Source organism: Tursiops truncatus, chromosome 3, assembly GCF_011762595.2.
Source record: "Tursiops truncatus isolate mTurTru1 chromosome 3, mTurTru1.mat.Y, whole genome shotgun sequence".
Classification (NCBI taxonomy): Eukaryota; Metazoa; Chordata; class Mammalia; order Artiodactyla; family Delphinidae; genus Tursiops; species Tursiops truncatus.
The window spans coordinates 63293156-63308853 of NC_047036.1; the positions used below are offsets into that span (position 1 = coordinate 63293156).

At 43.2% G+C, this 15698-nt stretch overlaps 1 protein-coding gene across 3 annotated transcripts in view; it reads right to left on the reverse strand.

Annotated features, from left to right (window-relative positions):
- SERINC5 (serine incorporator 5) overlaps positions 1-15698 on the reverse strand; it is a 179265-nt gene that overhangs the window by 9652 nt on the left and 153915 nt on the right. For all 3 annotated transcript variants that reach the window (XM_073802254.1, XM_019929768.3, XM_033852973.2), the window contains 4 exons: positions 12847-13058; positions 11220-11315; positions 8607-8733; positions 2024-2090 (listed from right to left, as the gene is read on the reverse strand). In XM_073802254.1, the coding sequence (XP_073658355.1) occupies positions 2024-2090; positions 8607-8733; positions 11220-11315; positions 12847-13058 (502 nt within the window). The remainder of the gene's footprint in view (positions 1-2023; positions 2091-8606; positions 8734-11219; positions 11316-12846; positions 13059-15698) is intronic.

A 15698-nucleotide genomic window follows, 5' to 3' on the forward strand; every position in this document is an offset into this window, starting at 1 on the left:
TCTGGGGCCAGGAGGCCTGCCCACATTTCCTATGAAAATCGGGCTCTGAGCTGGCTGCCTCATGGGGGCAGGGGTGCTGGGGACAGCGATGGATGGGATGCTTTCCTTTAACAGTCCTTGGTTCCTTCCAAATGTCATGCCATGTTTCTGACCTACTCAAAACAATAAACAATTTAAAAAAAAAATCAGGTTACGAAAAATTACTCCATGATTCCTTCTAGAAGTACTCCGGTAAACAGAGTAAGAAATGCTACACACGCCAGGACAGTCTGCGAAGTGCTGGGTCCTCAGCACCTTCCGGCTAACAACAGTTTCACGACAAAGAACACAGAGCCAGGGGCAAGGACGTGGGAGCTTGAGCCTTCGTCCCATTTATACATCTCAAAGCCAAGCCCTTTTTCCTTCGTGCATCAAGGAAACTTGTCATAGAGGGATTGGCTCTGACAGAATCTTGGATCAAGTGATACCGTCTAAGATTCACTAATTCATTCAATGGGGCCAAGACATCGTATGCTGGGGTCCCAGTTCTTTTGAAGCTTAAGTTACAAGAAATGACTAACTCTCTCTTTCAAAGGTATATCCTGTGAAATGTGAAGCAAGGAGTTAGCAAACCAACTTCCATCCTGTGTGCTCTCCAGTTCAGAGGGAAACGCTGGGGCTCTTTCCTTGGAATGCGAAGAAAAACATCCTCTCTTAAATCTAACTCGGAGACTTGCTGTTCTTTGCACTTTAACTGTGTACACAATGGGGATATTGAAGCCAGAGAGGTCCAACCTCAGCAGGGGGTGACCCAGTCAGCGGTGTGAACAACCACTTGCCTTCTAGAGGCCATTCTCTTCTGGAGAATAGGCAGTAACCCATTCAAACTCAGCACAGTTTTCTCCTTCTTCAAGAGACAGAAAGAGCTGGTGAATGATACTGGCAGACTGACAACCCCTCATAATGGTCCACTATCTCCAGGTCAGGTGCAGGGAGGGCCATCCCCAGAGACCCACTGCAGAACAAAGTGCGCATATCTGGACAGACGCCAGGGCTCTTCCTCCATGCAGCCGGGGTTGGACGCCAGGCAGAATCAGCAGAGAGCAGCTGAATCTCGGGCAGTGGTGGTTAGGAACACAGCATAGACTCTGGAACCAGAGGGCACGGTTTACACGCTGGCAAATCAAAAGTTTCAAGGACTTAACTTTTCTGTTTTTCCCCCTTCTGTGAAATGGAGATAAAACGCTCCTTGGGTTTCTTTGAAGATTAAGTGAAGTCACAGATGTAGCGCTTAGAACACAGCTAGTCTTAGCCATCATCGGAACCTCCTGTTCGTTCCATCCTTGGGGTCAGGGCTGAGTCTCTTCCTGGCTGCCTCCATCTGATCAGACCTTTTGTGACCTTGGTGGATGTTCCACTGAGGGCCCCAGAAAAAAGGCGTTTGCACAAGAAAGAAAATGACATTCTGCTGACCGACAGGCAAATGCTGACCAGCCTGGTTCTTCGGACGCCGACTGTTCACCATTCTTCTTCGCCCCATGGGATGGCCCGCCTGCTGGCGCTGCTGCAGTTAACAAGCTCACGTACAGGCAGTGCCCAGCAGGGCGGCACAGAGCGCAGGCGCGTTCCTCCCCTCTCCTTCCCACAGCTACCCTATGACCTCATGGCCGTGCTGTGTACGGAGAGCGCAGACAGGTAAAGACGAGGGGGATGGGCTAGAAGTTAAGACAACCCGCACACATTCTGTTACAACAGAGGAAACGAGCAAAGAGCAGCCCAACGAGCTACCCAGGCCTCTGGTGGGAGTGGGGCGGCCGAATGCCACACCAGAGGCCAAATTTGTTGGAGGAAGATCAAGGATTTGTTTTAATCCTGTAGTATATTCAGGACATTTCTTTTCCTGGACGAAAATTGTATTCCTTCCTGAGGAGAAAAATGGGATCGTGGAATACAGACCACTAAGGATGCAAATAAACACATAAAAAGCCTTCTGAAAAATGGGTCTTCTGAGATGAAGCAGGGCCAGAAAAGGAAATAAGCTTACTTCCAGGTCAGGAGCTGCGTACCGCCCCTGCAGAGCATCCGAACTTGATCTGGTCGTCGATGTCAAACTAAGAGATAAACAAAAAAGGTCAGCAAGGCCTATTGACGTGTTATATCACATAGAAGGAGGGCAGAGTCTCCTGGCGGAGGCTCCAGTGAGAGGCTCACTCTAACCTACAGTCCTGCTTAAATACAAGTTGTCTATTTTAACAACCCACTTTATTCCAAAATTGCCTGACCTGTTCGATGGCTGATGTTTTTTTCCCATGTTGCATGAGATCATTTTATGCAAAGAGAAGTTTATAGGTTAAAAAAGATAAAAGTCGTTTTTTGATCCTATTATCTTGTTTTTCACTATTGGTTTCCGCTTCTCCTCCCTCAAATGCCAATAATTTTCAGATTTCATTTTTATCTTTCCCCTCCCTTTGACTAGTCTCACTTAGAAGGGATCAAAAGCAATGAAAGAAGCCAGAAATGGCAACAAAACGCAAAGGCACGAAAAGCAAAGGTCATCACTATTTTCTGTGATAATCAGCCTTTGGCAGAGCAAGGTTTTCTGTTTGGAAATTCAGCACAGAGTAGTTATCAGTGTGATTAAAAAACATTCTTCCTGCCACTCTCCCCATGCCTAGAGAGGTAAAATGTTATAAAATCTGGCTTACAGGGGTAAAAAAAAAAAAAAAAAAAAAGTATTTATTTTTCCTGGGGGAAAAAAAGGACCATTTTAAGCAAATAGAAAAATATTCAATATATATGAATAATCTTTACAGATTGATTTAGCAAATATTTACCGAAGGTGTGCCATGTGCCAGGCCCTGTTCTAAGCACTGGGGACTCGGTGAAACACACAACAATCCCTGCCCTCCTGCAGCAAATGCGCTAGCCTGGGGGCGGAGGGGCTAGTGGAGAGGCAGGAATTAGCAGACCCATTTCAACCGAATAAACTGCAAGACGCAGCACTACCTTCTCTGCTCATTCTCATCCTCTCTCCCAAGGAGAGAAGAGATCAGTGAGATGCAAATAAACAATAAAAAGTTTTCCTCATAAAAAGGTCCTCTGGGATCCAAGAGCATTGCTTCTTTTGTGGTCCACTCAAGTCCAATGGCATCACTTTCACGTCTGCTTTGAACAGATGGATGTTAATGGAGGCCCGCTCCACCCCCACTTCCTGACTTTGAACCTGGTCTGAGGAAGGATAGAAACAATTCCCAATGGCTGTGCACCCAAGAAACACATACACCTTGCTCCTGCACTCAAGGCATGCTCCATTTTGTGCATATGAATTATGATTTCACACAGTACATCGTTTCCATGGAGGAAAATGTAACTTAACTTTAGGAAGAGATCAATATCTGGAATTTTCATCTGAAAGATGATATTTATTCTTTAAAAAAGTTCAAATAAATATTCCATTTCATAAATTCTTGGGAATAAAATGGTTTCAGAAAAGCAAAGCTTTTGATCCTGGCACCTCTGCCACTTTGCTTCCATCATCAGAGAGCACTTTAAAAGGGGAAGCTTTTGTTCTTCTAAAAATACCTATAATCAGTTCATCATTAGTGACATGTGACTTCTATAAGTAGATGTTACCATAAAATAAGGTCTTTATTCAATCATGGCCTTTACCCACAAAACACTCTTCTTAAAATTACTGAGAAAATATTGTTTTTAAAAACTCTTTAAAAGCCTAGGAAATTCTTATTGTCTGCACTCTGGCTATTACTAAGACCCATCTGGTCGGCACAAGACAACAATTCCCGTATTATCCATAACCTCTTCCCTTCCAGGGCTAAGGCCTGAGTGACTTTAACCCAGTACTTCCTGTGGGGGTGGGAGGAGCCTGACAGCATTTGGTTGGGACAATGCTTCAGTGGACAGAGAAGGTCTAATCACCTTATTTGTTTACTATCTCGAGCACTCTCTCACCAAAAGCCAGGGGCATCTTGCAGTTGTTGTGACAACCAAAAAAGAAAAACGCCTCCCTGCTACCCCCAACCCCTCCCAACCTCTGTCATGCCCAGAATCTCTTCCATATTGGAAGAATGATTTGCAATGCAGGTGCCCCTCCACATCTGCTTCAGCGGGTTCGGGAACTGGCCAAACTCCACTAGGTCACAGAAAATCTCTAGACAACGCGTCCAGACTTTCCTATCGAAGACCACAGATTCTGCCCCCGACAAACTTACAGGGCCCTTGAGAGATCCCGTGACTGTTCTCAGACTTGGTATAATCAAGTTCAGTTATGTTCCCAGTGGAAACCAGAGATGGTGAAAAGGGGTCCTCAACATGTTCCTGATGCAGAGACATGAAAACTTCTAGCTGGCAGGTTAGGCAGTAACAGGATTCCCAAAAGGTACTCCCCCCACCCCCTTCTTAAATAAAAGCAGTAGGTCCAGAACACACCAAAAGAATAGATAACCCTCCTTGATTTGCCAACTTTTCTCCATTTAAACCAATCTCTCCAGTGCCATCTTACCAATCTTGCACCTATTTCCATATGGTCTGCTATAGTGCTGTGAAATGTCCCATTTGGAACTAGCAAGTTGTTTGACCTTTACTAAAGATTCTTAGTTTTTCCAATTTTGTTCTCAAATTCCTAAGACAGCTGAAAAAAGAGTTATTTTTTTCTCTTAAGCATAGTTAAAACTGAAATAGCCGGGGAACATTTTACAGCACAAATGCCTCCTAATAATGCAATTATGCAAGTCATCCAGCTGATTGTTCCACCTAAGTGAAGGACCTTACTCCAAGTCTTCCCAGGGCGTGGGTGGGGGGTGGGGGGGGTGTGGAGAATGACTATGAACCTGTCTCTCCCAATACGCCAGCAAAGGAGATGTAAGGAAAGGTTTCCTGAACTGGGGGAGAAATATAGGAGCAGTCTCCACATCTCAATTTTCCTTATGTGTACAATGAGGGAATTGAACTTTTCTTTTGTTGGGGGGGTGGGGGTGGGGTGCACAGCTTGTGGGATCTTAACTTCCCAACCAGGGATGAAACCCGGGCTGTCGGCAATGAAAGGACAGAGTCCTAACCACTGGACCGTCAGAGAATTCCCAAGAGGGAATTGAACTTCATCGACTCCATGATCCTGTCTCATCTGACAGTTTGTGAACTTGAATCCAACAGAATAACAATTTCAATCAAAATCTAGAGACCAAGGAGGGACTTAAGGAATAGCTGGGGGAGGCCAGGGCCTATGACAGCAAGGATCCAGGCCTAAGGGGGTACAGGGGCACCCGCTTATAGAAAGAGCCATCAGGGGACTCCCGACGGGGTCCGGGCTGTGACATTTCTTTACAGCATAATGCCTGGGTACAGTAGAAGAGGCTTTGGGAGAAAGGGCAGCCTCAGTTGGAAAGCTGGCGAGTGAGTTTTGGCTGAGCCCTTCTTCCAAGCTAAGACAGCCAAGAGTAAAACATCCTCATAGTGAGTGCCCAGAAGCAGGACTTGGGACAGAGAGCCAGAAAGTGAGACTGGAGGCCATCATGAGAGCCTCCTAAAGAAGTGTCTGAGAGAGAGAGAGTGTGTCGGGGGTGAGGAGACTCCAGTTGGGTGAGAACATAGCACAGCAAGCCTCTAAGATCTTACCAAAACAAGTTAACCCCAATCCCAAGCAATCCTGGACTTCCATTGAAAACAGGTGATTTCTTCTCCCTTCAACGCACACCACCCAATCTTCTGGCTTCCTACAGAGTCTATGGAGAATTCTAGATATTCCTGCAATCATCTTCAAATGACAGTTTTCGCCCAGGCAGTGCAGCCTCCTTCTGTAGTATCTTCCAATCTCTCAATCCTCTGAGTCTAGGAAAGTCAAGATTTGAAACACTCCTAATTGGGTCACCTCTCACACCTCCCTGTTCAAGGCCCTCCTAGGCTGAACTCAGTACCCCTTGAGCTCCAAGATGCTTGGTATAAAGTTCTCAAAGCCCATTCCTCCTGGAGCTGTGGTGGGTAATCAGAGCAAACATCAGTCACTCAGACACCCTCACCCCACCCTGTGCAGCACTTCACTGACCCCTGAGGAATCACCTGGCATCACCAGGCAGTGTGTCCGCGCCATGTGTTACACCAATACCCTGGAGCTGCCTGGCTACTCCTCATCTCCACTCGGTGTGGCTGCTGTTTTCTGTCTCCTCGTTCCTTTGCACACTATGGTTTTGCAGTTTGATTACCAGCATTCAAAAACGTTTGTTGGGCTTCCCTGGTGGCGCAGTGGTTGGGAGTCCACCTGCCGATGCAGGGGACACGGGTTCGCGCCCCAGTCTGGGAAGATCCCACATGCCGCGGAGCGGCTGGGCCCGTGAGCCATGGCCACTGAGCCTGCGCATCCGGAGCCTGTGCTCCGCAGCGGGAGAGGCCACAACAGTGAGAGGCCCGCATACCGCAAAAAAAAAAAAAAAAAAAAAAAAAAAAGTTTGTTACTGGCATTTAGACAGATGTTAAGTAGCAGCTGTCAGCTTTGAAATTTGTTATCTTTTGGGAATATCAGATTAGACCTTACCAACCTCCACTAAAGTGCCTCTAAATTCCAAAAGGAGCAATGTTTCATTCATCATTTCTCACTCAAGGGTGGCAGTGAAAATCTAACAGGGTGGAAATTCCACACCACAAACCAACACCACTGGTGGCAGTTCCATCAGCACATTAAATAGCATTTTTGCCATCTTTTCCATTGATGGGCTTATAGCAAATCTATGACCTATTTTTATCTAAGGGCACAAACATTTTTTATCATGCAGGATTAGGCATTCAGCAACTCAAAAAACACATGATTTTATTGTATCCAATATCTTTACAGCCTTTTTTTTTCTGATAGCACAAACAAAAGAAACACTAGCTCATTGTAAAAAAAAAAAAAAAAAAATTTTTTTTTTTTTTTTTTTAGAAAAAAACAGAAAAAAGTTATCCCTAATACCACCACTCTTACAAGCTTGGTTTATCTCCTTCCAGGAGTTTTTCTACATGTGTAAATACAACTATATTTTATTTTAAAATGGAATATTCTACACTTATAGTATAGTAACCTACTTTCTCCTCACTGGATTTACCAATATTTTTTTACATACCAATGCAGAAAAAAATGTGAGTGACAAATTGCAAAATTAGCCATGTTGCTGACACTTCTCCCCAAAGCCCAACAATAACAGACTCAGGAAGGAAAAACTTAAGAAAGGAAGGGCCGAGAATCAGCATTAAAATGTGGGTGGCCTTTATGGCTTTCCTGAAAACATTCATTGATGAGGGCCCGAATCAGTGAACAAGTATGGAATTAATAACGGTGCAAGGCCAGAAACCGGTCACCACAGTCCCTTCTGCTGCATCATGGAAAGGCTGTCACCACATCACAGACAGGCTGAGAGCTTGCACGCGTTTGAAAGCTTGATGCATGACTGTGAACACGTACTTTATAAAACTCAGTTCTCTTGTCTACGTCTGTCATCTGTCTATGTCTGTTGGTCTCTCTCTATGGCATTAGGGGGTGTTAGAAGCTCTAAGAGAAAAAGCCAACATGCTCAGAGAGACATTCTATTTATACAAGCTATCACCACCAGGATAGTACAGTTTTGTCCAGAGGAAGATTACCATGTGCCTGTGACTAGCTGAAATTTTTAGACACTGAAATATAACAAACGAGGGACTTCCCTGGTGGTCCGGTGAGTAAGACTCCATGCTCTCAATGCAGGGAGCCCAGGTTCGATCCCTGGTTGGGGAACTAGATCCCGCATGCATGCCACAACTAAGAGCCCACATGCCGCAATGAAGATCCCGTGTGCCGCAACTAAGACCCGGCATAACCAAAATAAATAAATAAATAAATAAACATATATATATATATATATTTTTTAATAAAAATAAAGAAGAAATATAACAAACGAAATGTAAAACACAGGAGTAAAACCTAAACATGAAAGGGTTACTGTCAAAGGGAAGCTTGATCATCAGTGAAATATGTACCTGAAGTAAGAAACTTATCATTCCTACCCTTTACTTTTCTCCTTCTCGTATCTTCTACAGATTTTGAAGGTGGAATAAACCTCACCCCAAGCATCTGCAACACAGCCTGTTTATGTATCACACTTACTTTTGGAAGAATGACTTCGCCTCCTTAATAGCAACGTGGGTTTTAGCATAAAAGAAAAGGGATGTTTCCTGTCTTTCCTGGACCAAGCACAAAATGACTGTGCATGGAGTACTTTGTACTCTTTCCATCAACAAGAGAACAAACGATATTTCCGCTGGAGTAGAAAGTTGCCAAAACATTCTGGCACATTCCACCTCTTCCTCACTTTGTGCCCCCTTACCCTCCAAAAATGCTTTAGCAAGTAGTACTCAACCGTCTGTTAAAGCATTGCAACGTACCATATATATTTATTTTATTTACCACATAGAAATACAAGTTAGGCAAATGAAGTCCAAACACCTAGATTTCATGCTGTAATACCACCTTTTTACTTCAGGCTACATTTTCCCTCTTCCTCAGATGGTATTTGTTTGGCTGCCTCACACTGCTAAAATGTATTTAAATTCTCCTCTTTTACTTTTAAAGTCTGCAAAGATGGCCTTAGGTAACTCCTGAAACTTACCAGGAATACAAGATGCACGCACACAACAGAGTGGTACCCAGTCCAGCAACCAAGTTTTTGTCTCTGTACAGGTCCTGACCAAAGTCAGGCACGCAGATGGTGACATTCTTCCCATGTTGATCTAGAACTTGTGAAGAAAAGGGAAAGGAATCAGAGCCACATTAGAAAAGCCCGCTGTTACTCAGGGATGCATTCACTTTGAGAAAATTCATGCAGTGCAGAACAGTGAGACTCAGCACTGGAAGCTTCTCCTCTACTGTCCCACTCGACTCAGACTAGATTGTTACTACTGTGAAGCACCCTCTGCCACTTAGGAAGCCTCTCGGAGCAAGACCCTCGGGTTCCAGTTTAGTGCTAAAGGGATCTTCAGTCCCAGGACTTGCTAAGAGTCGTGCTATTTTTCAGTACTATTGAAACGATAGTAAAGAGTAAACTTAGGTCATTTTTCAGTTGATTGGGCAGTTGATTGGCAGGTAGCGTGCAGCTAACTGAGAGCATCCTCCATGTCTATCCTCCCTGGAGGAGTGTCAAGACTATTACATCAAACAGGAACCTGCAGGAACTGCTATCTGGCCGACAGCCTCCACCCAGATGAGAAGTCATTTTACTGTTGGTAACAGGACAGTCATGACATCTTACGGCTGTAACCTGGGAACCTCCTCAAGTGGTCTAGAGCTTTAAAAAATTGTGAGAGGCTACATAACAAAGATTTGTATCATATTACCATCACTAGTCGTTTACTTTTTATCTATCACAGAGTCTTCAATTTTGAACACCCAAGCTGGGTCTGTTTGCCAACTCTGCCCAAAAATAAGGAACATAAACATAAAATAACAGGCTAGAAACCATTTTACAAACATGCACATTCTAAGAGTTTAAAGTTGGACTAAAATTATTGCTGGTGCTCCCACTTGAAACTGTAAACTGTGTGTGCTGTGGTTTAAGGAATCTTTATTCTTAGGCCAATGAAAATTTTCTTTACAAAACTGACCAAAATATGAACTTTGCTATTTAAGTAGCACCACCCAAAATTAAAAATAAAAGTTTTTTTCTGTATTTAAGTGATACCTGCCATTAAAAAGAAAAATGTTGTAACCAAAAACCCCGTTAAGTTAAAAACAGAGATTAATACATAAATAGTCAAAACACTCATAAAAGTCTTAAATAGAGTAGACTTAAATAAACTTAGAGTCAAGAGAGATTTAAAAAAAATATATCCAGGATAGACTATACTTAATATAAGATGTACAATTATATTTGCATTGTACTATAAATAGCTATAAAGGCAAGACCCATATGTAGTACATGTATATGCTAAAAGTTTCAAATTATCTTTGCATTTGCTTTCTAAATTTAAAAAAGGAAAACAACTTCAATTTTCTATTCTAGAGAAAAGAGAGTACATGTATTTCACCTGATGTATATAAGATAAAATGTACCCAAACATTCTCACATGTATATGAGTATACATTTATATACACATTTACATATCACAAAAGTGATAAAGATGATGAAATATAATGAGTTTGGAAATCAACACAAGAAAATCTGGTCCTTTACTGGGAAAGCTTATAATATAATAGTGCTTTTATAGTTCTCAAATATTCATTGCAACCACTCTACAAGAATAATAGGCATCCTTTATATAGCACCTACTACATGCCAGGAACTGTACTTATACTTACATACACACACATACTCATTGAAATCTTAAAAACCACCCTATAAAAGAAGAATTTTATTTAATTATCTTCTTAAAATAATAATTAAAATTCTTATTTTAGGGGCTTCCCTGGTGGCACAATGGTTAAGAATCCACCTGCTAATGCAGGGGACACAGGATCGAGCCCCGGTCCGGGAGGATCCCACATGTCACGGAGCAACTAAGTCTGTGTGCCACAACTACTGAGCCTGTTCTCTAGAGCCCACGAGCCACAACTACTGAGCCTGAGCACCACAACTACTGAAGCCCGCGCGCCTAGAGCCCGTGCTCCGCAACAAGAGAAGCCACCACAGTGAGAAGCCCACGCACCACAAGAAAGAGCAGCCACTGCTCCTGCAACTAGAGAAAGCCCCACATGCAGCAACAAAGACCAGATGCAACCAAAAAAAAAAAAAAAAAAATCTTATTTTAAAGGCGAGATATCTAGGGAGAGAAAAGTGACTTCATACAAGTTACTTAAGTGGCAGAACAACTCCCATGCTCTTTCTACTCTCTGTTACAGTCAGAGAAATGATCACCTAAAGAAAATTAATAACCATCTAAAAATAATAATAAAAAATAGAGCAAAAAATTTTTTCTTGAATATTTTTGATTATTTCTTGAACATTTGAGTATTTCTGAGCAGGAAAATGCAGATTAGGCCTCAAAGCAAACTCAACAGCCCTCCTTAGTTCACGTCTTTCCTGAACAGCAGGAAGACTCAGAAGAAGGAAGTTTCATGTTCATATCCCATGTTGAGGACCTCATTTAATGAAGAAGTCTAGATCATCTCTCTATTTTGATGTGTCGTATCCCTGATACTTAAACGATAGCTCACAGAGACATAGTGCTCACTCCACAAATGACAACATTCATCCTGCAAGCACAGGCTCCCTAACAAGCTGGCTTACCTACTTCTACAGGTTTGCTGGACAGAGCTGAGAACGTGAGATACGTGACGTAGCAGCTGATGAGACCCGACTGCAGTAACCCAGAGTGCGGTTGTCCTGGAGAATGAGAAGAGACAGTGTTTTAAATCAATGATGAGAAAGCATATGTGCCTTAAAAAAACAGGTCTCCCCCAAATGATATCCCTCCAACTTGGAGCCCCACCCTTCAGGGTAAGAAGAGGTACGTAATGTGTTTCTCAGATGACACCAAAACATTTGGGGAGGGGGCGGGGCGGGGAGTGATACACTGAACCTAACTGCTGTTTTAGAGATGACAAGTTCTACGGAGTTCTCCCCCAACACCCTATTTTGATAATAACTACAGCTGTACTGAAACATATTGCCTGGTCTCCGTGAGGTTCATAACATTAGTTCTTAAATCACAAAACCTCCAAAGAAAATTTACCGTCGTTATTTGTGAGATCACATAGTTTAGTGGGGTAAATAAATGATGGATTTTATAGGGAGGGCCTGGATTCCAGATGGGGAGAAAGCTCGTATCTGTCAATGGACAAAAAATCCTTTGGGAATACCAGAGCTGGTCCAAACCAAAGAAGAAGGCTATGGGACTGAGCATTCACTGGGAAAAGGGTTTCAATGTTACAATATTTAAATTAAACTGTTCGGATAGTTGAGAGTAACCAAGATGTGATAAAAGGGATTTATCCTTTTTTTGGTGAAATTTTCAACCACCTGCAGACATAAAAGGATTTAGTTTCACCCAGTCTTCCATTTGATTAAATTTATTCCCAGAGTTATAATTATTAAATTATAATGACCCATAAAGGTAAAAAATAGGCCCTTTCATAATGTTGCTCTTTGGCATGGGAATAAGACTCACCTTAACAATTAATGGCATTAAACCAAATATTTCAAAATATTATAACTATTTCAAAAAGTAGGATTTAACCCAAAGCACATTTTAATCTGAATACTAATGCTTTAGGAAATTCTTAATTGATCAATTAAAGGAACTGGTGGAGTAATAACCATCTCAATTTCAATAATGAACTTCCATCATCTCTTCCTTTTAGCTTTGAAACAACCATGAGCAAGATCAGGCTCACAGGTTTCTGTTGGCTTCGCAGAGGAAGGATTGGGGTGTGAGAACGGTTAGCTCCCGGAGCTAGCTGCTGGCAGAGCCAGGATCGGATTTCCTGCTTCCTGACTCTGGGACCACGCTGTCCTCAATTTGTGGTCCACAGGGGTCTTAAGTGAAAGATGAGCCCCAGAACAGCTCCTTCCGTAGCCCTCTCACTCATTCAAGTTTTACACAGAGTTCACAGGGAAGAGCTAAATATCCAGTAAAGGTGTTTTCCATTGAAAGGCTCCTTGTAGTGCATTATGTAATGGCAACATCTATCTCCTTATTTATTGGCTTCATTACACTCAAATCTTGGACACAAGGCACGCGTGACTATCACATTCGCCCCAGTGTGGGGCATGAAGGGGACACTGGGGTCCCACCTTTCCTATTGCTGATCCACCCATGGTAAATTAAGGAATGACCATAATTTCCAAAAAGGGAGGGGTGTTGCTCAAAGACATTTATAATATGAATAAGAATGGAAAAAAAAACTGTGCTTACGATCTTGGACACAGGGTGAGATGGCTACCACTGAAATAAGCAGACACAGGCCTCCGTTTACCCCCAGAAGAATTTTATTTTCCAGGCAACCATCTTTCTGTGTATAAAACACTGCCATCAAAATCAAGCCTCCCGTGGCGATGGAGTACATGATGAGAGTCACCAGGGACAGAGAGGCGTACCACAGCTTGTTGCTAGCTGTGCCTGCGGTCCTGTTTCTCCAGGAAGTGGAGAAGAGGAAGGGGAGAGAAGACAGGTCAATTGATTCTCCGACAGCATCTATCATCCCTCAGGCATTATTCACTAATGCTATCAGGCCCCAGCCCATAGTAATGAGTTATCCAAAGGCCTATCATTTTACCCACTAGAAGCTAGAAGGTACAGGTAAATATGCAAAAAGTTCTTGGCTCAAGGATAGAATTTTTTCTAAACACTGATAAAATTCCATCTTTGACTCAAGTGTATTCATCAGCTAAAATGAATACACCACAGACTTTATTCTAGCTTCCCCGTTCTGGATGTCAATTACCCTGGGACAGGTTTTGGCAGTATTAAAAAGTGGCTCTTTGCTGGAGTTGGAGTTTTCCCCATAAACACAGAGCCTGGAGGTGCCAGTCTCTTAGCCAAGTGCTGCCAGCAGCTCCTGCTGACACTCATCTTCCCTTTAGGGAGAGAGAAGCAAATGAACTTCACCCGGAGAAAGACTGGCTGACCTCAGCTCTTCTGTCTCTGCACTGAAAAGGAGAATCTGTACTAGTTCTGCTTCTCCCAAACAATGCCAGGTATGATTAAGAAGTTTGACATTAGAAAAAGTGAAGACAGGAATTCCCTGGTGGTCCAGTGGTTAGGACTCAGTGCTCTCACTGCCAGGGGTCCAGGTTCAATTCCTGGTTGGGGAACTAAGATCCCGCAAGCCACGCAGCACGGCCAAAAAAAAGAAAAGAAAAGGGGGGGGGGGTGGAGAATAAAATCAGCCGGGAAAAGAGTAGAAATTTTAATGGGATTTACAATAAAGAATCTAAAAGAGGAGGTTAATGTGCTCTCTGATTTATGTAAACATTAATAAAGGGATGGGAGAAATAAGCAGTGATTTAACAATCTACAGAAATTGTTCAGAACAAAGAAAAGAGGGCTTATTGATGCTAAATGAAGAGGACAGAACAACAGGGGGATGGACTGAATCACTGTCATCTGCCTTAGGATTCAATTGCCCTTTGTAACCACACTCTCACAAACCTTCACAGAGAAAGCAACATACTTACTATCTTCACAAAGCTGGAGAGTGTTCAAGCAACCCAGCTAAAATGTTTCAATTATGAAGTTACTGCAGCCCGGAGACAAAGAAAACAGGGAGGAAAGGCCAAAATGACAATGACCATCATATTCCTGAAACGGAGCCAGGTGCTCCGATGACCACAGTTATTCTAACAGGGAAGGCACACAAAGCAAAAAGAGAAAATGAAACTAGAGAAAGGAAGGAGCCAAATGGTAATCGACGACAGGGAGAGAAAATGGATTAAGTAGAAAAAGGTGAACACTGCTGACCAGTGTGTAGGTGGGGTCCAGCTGTTTCCTCACTAGTCTTTTGGGCTATGTTATTACTATAAGAAGGACTTTCTTAACAGTTAATTTATGCTTAGATTCCCAAGGTTAAATCTTCAACCCTAACCTCTCCTCTCAACTCCAGGCTCCTATTATCCAACTGTTAATGTCTTCGCTTGGAGGTCTAATCTGCATGTCAAACTTGGCAGGTCCAGATTAACTTCCCAATATTCAAACCTCCATCCCCAAACATGCTCTTCTGTGATCTTCCCAACCTCAGAACATGGCAATTCCATTCTTCCCATTAGGGGTGGGGGTGGGGGTGGGGGGAGATTAAAGAACTGCAGTTGCTCTTGACTGCTGTCTTTTTCTCTCCCTGCTCCTCTCCTCTCCCCACCACCATGCCATCCCCAGCAGCAAATTCCACTGCTTCCAACTTCAGACTATATCAGAATCTGACTGCTGCTACCATGTGGTTTGCACTCTTCCCTCACCACTGGGGTCCAGCCACAGTGGATGTCCCTGTGCCCCTTAAAGAAGCCAGCACGATCCTGCCTTAGGCTCTCCCCAACTTCCTTCGTCTCCCTCACACCTCGTCATGAAAGCCTTTCCCTGCTCTGCTCACCCCAACTCCCACACCCTTTCTTTTTCTCCAGACCACTTTTCACCATTAAACCTAGTACGTATTTGCTTGATTATAAGTTGATTATCTATCGCCCCTCTCCCCAGGAGAATGTAAGCTCCACAGAGCAGGACACGGTTGCATTCACTGCTGCTCTCCTACTGTCGAGTGCCCGGCAAATAATAGGTGCTTAATGAATATTGGTGCAAGGACTGCCAACTGTCAGAGGATAACTGGAGGCAGCAATGGTGGCAGAGTGGCTGTGATTCCTGCTGCTCCAGACTCAGTTGGTCCTCCCAATGACATCTGCTATAGACACCCCAAATAAGTGCTGTGACTTATTATCTTTATACTCTTGGTGCCCGGCACACAGTTAATAGTCCAAAAATTTTGAATCAGTGCTCAATAAGAAGCCCTTGGATGGAGATTAGAAAAAGACCGGGCAGTGGGGAGGAGTGTATGGACACAGAAGCAAGCAGGTTATCAGGTTAGGAAAGATGTCTGGGCTCAGGCTTCGGGTGAGGGTTAGGAGTAAACAAAACCCAACAACAACATTAATTTAAAATCCATAAAATCTAATAAATAAATAAATAAAATCTAGAAAATGGGTCTTTATTAGAAACACCTAAATAGGGCTTCCCTGGTGGCGCAGTAGTTAAGAATCTGCCTGCCAATGCAGGGGACGTGG